This window comes from Sitodiplosis mosellana, unplaced genomic scaffold (assembly GCF_009176505.1).
Source record: "Sitodiplosis mosellana isolate CC-2019 unplaced genomic scaffold, AAFC_SMos_1.0 Smas_scaffold_5085, whole genome shotgun sequence".
Classification (NCBI taxonomy): Eukaryota; Metazoa; Arthropoda; class Insecta; order Diptera; family Cecidomyiidae; genus Sitodiplosis; species Sitodiplosis mosellana.
In genome coordinates, this window is record NW_022600327.1 from 1 (window position 1) to 6,484 (window position 6,484).

The following is a 6,484-nucleotide window of genomic DNA, read 5'->3' on the forward strand; positions in this document are numbered from 1 at the left end:
TGTAGAGTCAATAAGTAGCTCTCTCGTTGAGAATTTGAGTAAATTATCAGTATAAGTACCAATCATGTTCCTAATCGATCGATCGATTATTAAGATTTATGGAATCAGTGACTTTTTTTAAAACATAAAAGATAGGATGGCACCTGAAACGGAAGTCAACATTTATTTTGGTATCAATGCTATTTTGTGGAATAAAAAATGAAACGTTTTATTTTGAATTGGTGGTTGGTTTCTGTTTTCAATTTACCGATCAAGGTGGATTAAATGCTTTTTATAAAAAGCATTTAATAACACAGTGGAACAATTTTCAAAAAGTTCGATAGAACAAGACCTTGACTATAGAGGGTTAAAGTACTCCTATGCCATAGTAAAACCCTCATTGGATTTGGCTAGTTTGGCGTCGGTTTAGATTTTATATGCCTGTGTAATTTTTTTGTTCTATATTATTTTTGCTTTTTTGACGTCATCACTTTTTGGTCAATAAATTATCCAAATTTGGAGATATCTTTTACTTTTTGAGTCAAAGTTGTAGCTGAGAGTCCAATAAATAAATTTTATGAATATTTTACACATGAAAAATCCCATCTAGTAGATTCTATGGAGCGGAATGTCGAAAAAAAGGCGATTTTTTCAATTTTTTAACCATAACTCGCAGCGTATCCCAATTTTACAAATTTTTCATAGAAAACAAATAATTTTTTGGGATACACAGTAGGGGTGATCAATTTTCAAAAAAAAGGATTCAAAATTTAATAGTGCGGGATCGAAAGATCATGAGGAGAGATGAAAATTTTGTTCCGGCACTTTTTTGCCTGGTGTCACCCCGGATTTTTTTTGAAAATCACCTAAAAAATGACCATTTTTCGACATATTATCGCAATTTGCTCTAAATGTGATGCATAAACATACCGTTTTTTTGCCGTAATTCGGCAGCTCGTAGCAAAATACGTTGAATAGGATCGATTTACAGCGATTTATTTCAGGATATTCAAAAAAATAGTGTCAATTTGCCAAAAATCGCCGAAATTTGTCATTTTTCTGTATATTTGCCCATTTATGGTGATCCAGTCCACTATAAATCAATCTGAAAATACCTCTATCCGACTCAGTTTGTTCCTAGCTATCGATATAACGCCATATCACAACTCAAAATGTGCCTCTGGACATGGATAGAGCAACAAATATTCGAAAATCACCTCAAATTTGGCCATTTTTTTTCAATTAAAAATTCTAAAAGCCAAATTATAGCCAACATACTTACAAAAATGTGTCTATATCCACCCAATTTTAGACGAGGGATCGATTTCTAGTTTCATTTGTTACAGGTTTGTGTGATTTTTGTGTCAAAAAGTACGATTTTCTGGGACCAAATTGTGCAAATCACGACCATGAGCTTCAGTTTCACGGCTAAATCACCCCATTGAGCAAACAATTTCTGCCTTTGCTACCTTTGAACATCTAGTATGATCCCTCACGAACATTATGACCAAGTCGAGTGATGTTTTCGTATATTTCTAGCCGCATATTCGGTTGGTTCGATTTCAACTCTCAGAAAATCAATTTTTGGCCAAAAAATCCTTAAGTATAGGCCTTTTGGAGTAGGTGTCTTTGTGCAGAGTTATTTTTCTTCGAAAATATGGGGAGTCTTACCAGACAAAAACTCTGAAAATTGGCTTTTTCAGGTACCTCCCGAACAAAAGTTACGTTTTTCATGCATTTTGCTATGAAAATATCATTTTTTCATCTCTCCTCATGATCTTTCGATCCCGCACTATTAAATTTTGAATCCTTTTTTTTTGAAAATTGATCACCCCTAATGTCTTGTTTTCCATTGCGAATGATTCAAACATGTCACTTTTATTTTGTTTTGTTTTACAAACGGAATAGATAGAAATTCAATGCTTTCAAATAACCTCTTGGACCTCTGTATTGTTCATTATAACAGGTGTTGATCGATGGGAATTGCACGCAATAACATTGCCCCATTCACAGATATGGCCTAGAGCAGTTTTACCTGACTTCTTAGTTGGCCGAGGGAGAATATAAGCCGCAAAATCCTGCGGTTAAAACCAATACTTTTCCTAAGAAAATTTGTTTGCAGAGAAGTAATATTAAGATAGATATTCGAATCTTGGAAGATGAACTGAAATGACTTCGGGTAGGATGTTTTTAATGATAGACCTGAGTATGTTTTTTATTCGATTCATAATTTTCGAAAAGGTGAGTATTGCGGTTTTTCGTTTTTCCGCGGAATCTCTTAATCTCAAGCAATATTTAAATTGGTGTGTTTGGAAAAGTTCTAGGACTCGCTCTGTATCTTTTCTGATACATTTATCCTTTATCTTTCATCTTTCACCAATTGCGCTCAAAGCTTCTGAAGCAGGGTCCGAGGGGTCAAATTACCCCTCCCTCTTAAATTCAGAGTCTGAATTAATTTTGGCACATTACACCTATGTGGAAAATTTTATCCATACTCTGATTTAAATTCGAAAGTGAGGACCTTTTTTTTGCTCTTCACTTTTGGAATTACCCATACTCGATTTCAAAATTACCCCCAAATGAAAATTTGCAATTCGAAATTACTTCCCCCTGGACCACCAACCTTCAGAAGTTCTGGCTCAAATTATCCACGGAAAAATAGAAATCTCATCAATACTTTTTCTTATCATTTAACATGTTTCTCGCGAAACTGTTAACAGATAAAAGATAAATGTTTGCAGTGAAATCCCAGTGCACATCATTGTGAATGGTTCAAAATCCTATGAAGTTCATCAGAAATTATAGATTACATTGGTATTTGACAATGCAGACTGTCAAAAATAAACTGTCATCATAAGCTGTCACTATTTTATGAGAATCTGAAACTTAAAATAACAGTTTGATATGGATTGGGAATATGTGTGGTGCGTTCTTCCAATATGCTGAAAAATGATCTATTGAGTGCATTCGAGGTACTTTCAACACAGGCCAAAGGTAGGGCGCCAGCAATGAAAACATTGTAAGGGAACAATAATAAATGGCCGAATTTCAGACTTATTTTTAGATAAACAAATTTGCGAGCTTTTCTCAGAGCCAACGGCGCTGGAGTTTTCTCGTGATTTTGTCGCAAAAAATCGGCCGGTGATCATTCGAGGAGCATGTTCAAAGTGGCAAGCATCTTCAAAATGGAATGCAGAGTTTTTTCGGTACGGATTTGTTAGCAGACATATCAATCTATATTTTGGTAGATTTCAACATATTTTTCAACTAGTAGAACAACGTATGGGAGAACGCTAACGAAAGTCGCTATAACACCTAATGGATATGCGGATGGAATTGCGGTGAAAAAGCCTGAAAACCAAGAATATTTTGTTTTGCCTGAAGAACAAACTATGAAAATGGAAGACTTTCTGGCGAAATTGGAGGAAAGTGCAAATCCAAACGTGTATTACATCCAAAAACAAAACTCCAACTTATCAGAAGACTTTCCCGAGCTATTGGGCGACATTGACATGCATGCGTTGAAATTTGCATTCGAAGCGTTCAATAAGGTAAATAAATTGATTTATTTGAAAATAAATGAGTAGTTTGGAGCGAAAATGTAATACAGAAAAGTTGCGCGGAAAAATGTCGATGATGAATGAGCGGAAAAGGGATAGCTATACAGTATACTGTATAGTAAACTATAGTGAACTATGTAGCAATCTCTTTTCCGCGCAACTTTTCTGTATTACATTTTCGCTCCAAACTACTCAAATGCATAATATACATAAAACAGCACCACCCAATTATATGAGAATATAATGTAATTTATTGTAAAAACTTAGAGCGAAAGCTAATAATAAATACAAATACAAATAAGGAACCAGATGCGGTGAATTTTTGGATGGGCGATCAGCGTGCAATCACATCCCTTCACAAAGACCCATACGAAAACATGTATTGCGTGATATCTGGATACAAAGAATTCATACTAATTCCACCAACCGACTATGCATACGTTAATCGAAGAAAATATCCGGTTGGTACCTATAAGATGGCACAGAATGGAGAAATGTTCATCGATCCAGTTGCTGACGGTAGGCTTGTTCCAATCTTGACATCTAATACCTTATTAAAATCAACATATCATTATTTTGTATATTTGCAGAAAGTGGTGAACCAATACAAATTGAGTGGGTTAGTGTTGACCCCCTGAAGCCTAATCATAATAAATATCCTGAATTTCAGAAAAGCACTCCTTTTAAAGTCAGAGTCAACGAAGGAGACATACTGTATTTACCAAGCTTGTGGTATCATCATGTTCAACAGAGCCATAAATGTATAGCCGTCAATTTTTGGTTTGATATGGACTACGATGCTCGATATTGTTATTATAAGTTTGTTGAAAAATTATGTGGAAATGGCCAATAAAGGAAATTGCGTTTTTCATCTCAATTGTTTACGAATCACAAAATATTTTTGATGAAACTTTAAAATATGTTTTGCATAAGGTAAAATAATGTTTCAAATGAAAAGAACCCATAATTTTGAGGTTAGGAATTAAAGTGTGGTTGTGTTCGTTCAAAGTGTTCTTATTTTGAATTTAGTGTTTTTTTTTCAAAGAGAAATGTCAAATGGAATATGTTCTGACGTTTCAAAGCAGTACATAGCTGTACCGGGATAACCATTCACGTTTTGGTGTTTAAAGATTTCGTAAACCTATCGAAAATAAATCAAAAATGTTACGTTCAATACTGACAAGATCTATGGCCACTTATAGACGACCACTCTCTGTTAGCGTAAGTTCTTTTTTTAGCATACATATACATTCATTTGATTTCACAATAACATTTTATGTTGTAGCATCTCCCTTTGGTTGAACAATTCCAATCAAGTCCCGAATATACCGTGAGGCACAGAACATCTACACCGCTTAATACCATAATAATGTTTGTGCCACAGCAAGAAGCTTGGATTGTCGAGCGGATGGGAAAATTTAATCGAATCCTGGATCCAGGATTAAACGTCCTTATGCCGTTTGTTGATCGTGTCAAATACGTTCAAAGTTTGAAAGAAATCGCAATTGATGTGCCCAAGCAGAGTGCTATCACCGTAGACAACGTCACTCTAGGCATTGATGGTGTTCTATACTTACGTATTGTTGATCCATATCTTGGTAAATTCTATGAATTATTCTTTTCATAACTGACTACACAGAACATCTCATGAACCGATACTGTTTATAGCGTCCTATGGTGTTGAAGATCCAGAATTTGCAATTACACAACTGGCACAAACAACTATGCGATCAGAATTGGGAAAAATGACACTGGACAAAGTGTTTCGTGAGCGGGAATCGTTGAACGTATCGATCGTCGATGCTATAAACAAAGCTAGTGAAGCGTGGGGTATATTTATACTGTATATTTGGCATTACGGTTTTATAATGTTTGATTTCATTGCAGGTATAACATGTCTTCGATACGAGATTCGGGATATAAAAGTAAGTCACTTAATTTCCGTTGCGTTGCAAAACTGAATTTTAATTTCATTCCTTATAATAATACTTCTAGCTACCATCAAGAGTGCATGAAGCAATGCAAATGCAAGTAGAAGCCGAGCGTAAAAAACGAGCTGCAATTCTTGAATCAGAAGGTATTCGTGATGCTGAAATTAATGTGGCTGAAGGTAAACGGCAGGCCCAAATACTTGCCTCAGAAGCTCAAAAGTTAGAACAAATAAATCATGCGACTGGTGAAGCCGCAGGCATGATCAAAGTTGCCGAAGCCCGAGCTGTTGGATTGACTGTTATTTCAAAGGCGTAAGGCAATTTTCATCTTCTACGGATTCCACGTATAATAGAATGATTCCTTGATTAATTTTAATGAAATGATTAAAACACATCTCCTCCTCGCCCTCAACTCTTCAGATTATCACAGAATTACGGGAGCAATGCTGCCTCTTTAACAATCGCTGAGCAATACGTGAATGCATTCAATCAATTAGCTCGCACAAATAACACATTGATCTTGCCTTCGAGTAAGTAAATTAGCAATTTTGTCTCAGTAAATCAGTGTTAATTTTTGTAATTCTCCAGATGCTGGCGATATTTCATCGCTAGTGGGACAAGCCATGTCCATATATAAAACAATCGCAAAGGAACAAGGTAGTGAAACTCCAGACAGCAACAGCACTTTAAACGATAAAACACAAACACAGCAACAATAACCATAAAACAAAACAAATCCACAATAAAGAAGTGATTAAAAACACGTCTTTGTGCTTATCTCTTTCCTGGAAATTTAATTGAAGATAAAAGTCTGGTCCAATCCATCATTCTCTGTAATGGAAATCACCATTTTGGAAAATAATTTAGAGATATATGAATGTCCGAGAATGAAAACGCAACTTCTATTCACAACACATATAAGTGAAACAAAAATAAAAAATTTATTGAAATGAAACAACAAAATCGAATTTTTTCAAAGTGTAACAACAAAAAAGATTTTTTTAAAGTGTAACA

General features: G+C 35.1%; 2 protein-coding genes across 5 annotated transcripts; both read left to right on the plus strand.

Annotated features, from left to right (window-relative positions):
• Nucleotides 1–2,815: 2,815 nt before the first annotated feature.
• Nucleotides 2,816–4,435, plus strand: LOC129572496 (bifunctional peptidase and (3S)-lysyl hydroxylase Jmjd7). 4 transcript variants are annotated; one of them, XM_055452460.1, is made up of 6 exons: nt 2,816–2,973; nt 3,032–3,185; nt 3,251–3,530; nt 3,842–4,058; nt 4,130–4,154; nt 4,210–4,343. In XM_055452460.1, the coding sequence occupies exons 1-6, from the start codon at nt 2,919–2,921 to the stop codon at nt 4,304–4,306; spliced, it is 828 nt and encodes a 275-aa protein (XP_055308435.1). In that variant the 5' UTR covers nt 2,816–2,918; the 3' UTR covers nt 4,307–4,343. The 4 variants fall into 4 exon arrangements, with proteins under 4 accessions (XP_055308435.1, XP_055308431.1, XP_055308432.1 ...); XM_055452456.1 differs by having other exon boundaries at nt 4,130–4,435; XM_055452457.1 differs by having other exon boundaries at nt 3,254–3,530; nt 4,130–4,435.
• A 110-nt stretch (nt 4,436–4,545) lies between these two features.
• On the plus strand, nt 4,546–6,234 carry LOC129572495 (stomatin-like protein 2, mitochondrial). Its single transcript, XM_055452455.1, has 7 exons — nt 4,546–4,760; nt 4,825–5,137; nt 5,208–5,369; nt 5,427–5,464; nt 5,535–5,782; nt 5,891–6,000; nt 6,059–6,234. Exons 1-7 carry the CDS (start codon nt 4,701–4,703, stop codon nt 6,187–6,189), a joined length of 1,062 nt encoding a protein of 353 aa, XP_055308430.1. The 5' UTR covers nt 4,546–4,700; the 3' UTR covers nt 6,190–6,234.
• Nucleotides 6,235–6,484: the final 250 nt, after the last annotated feature.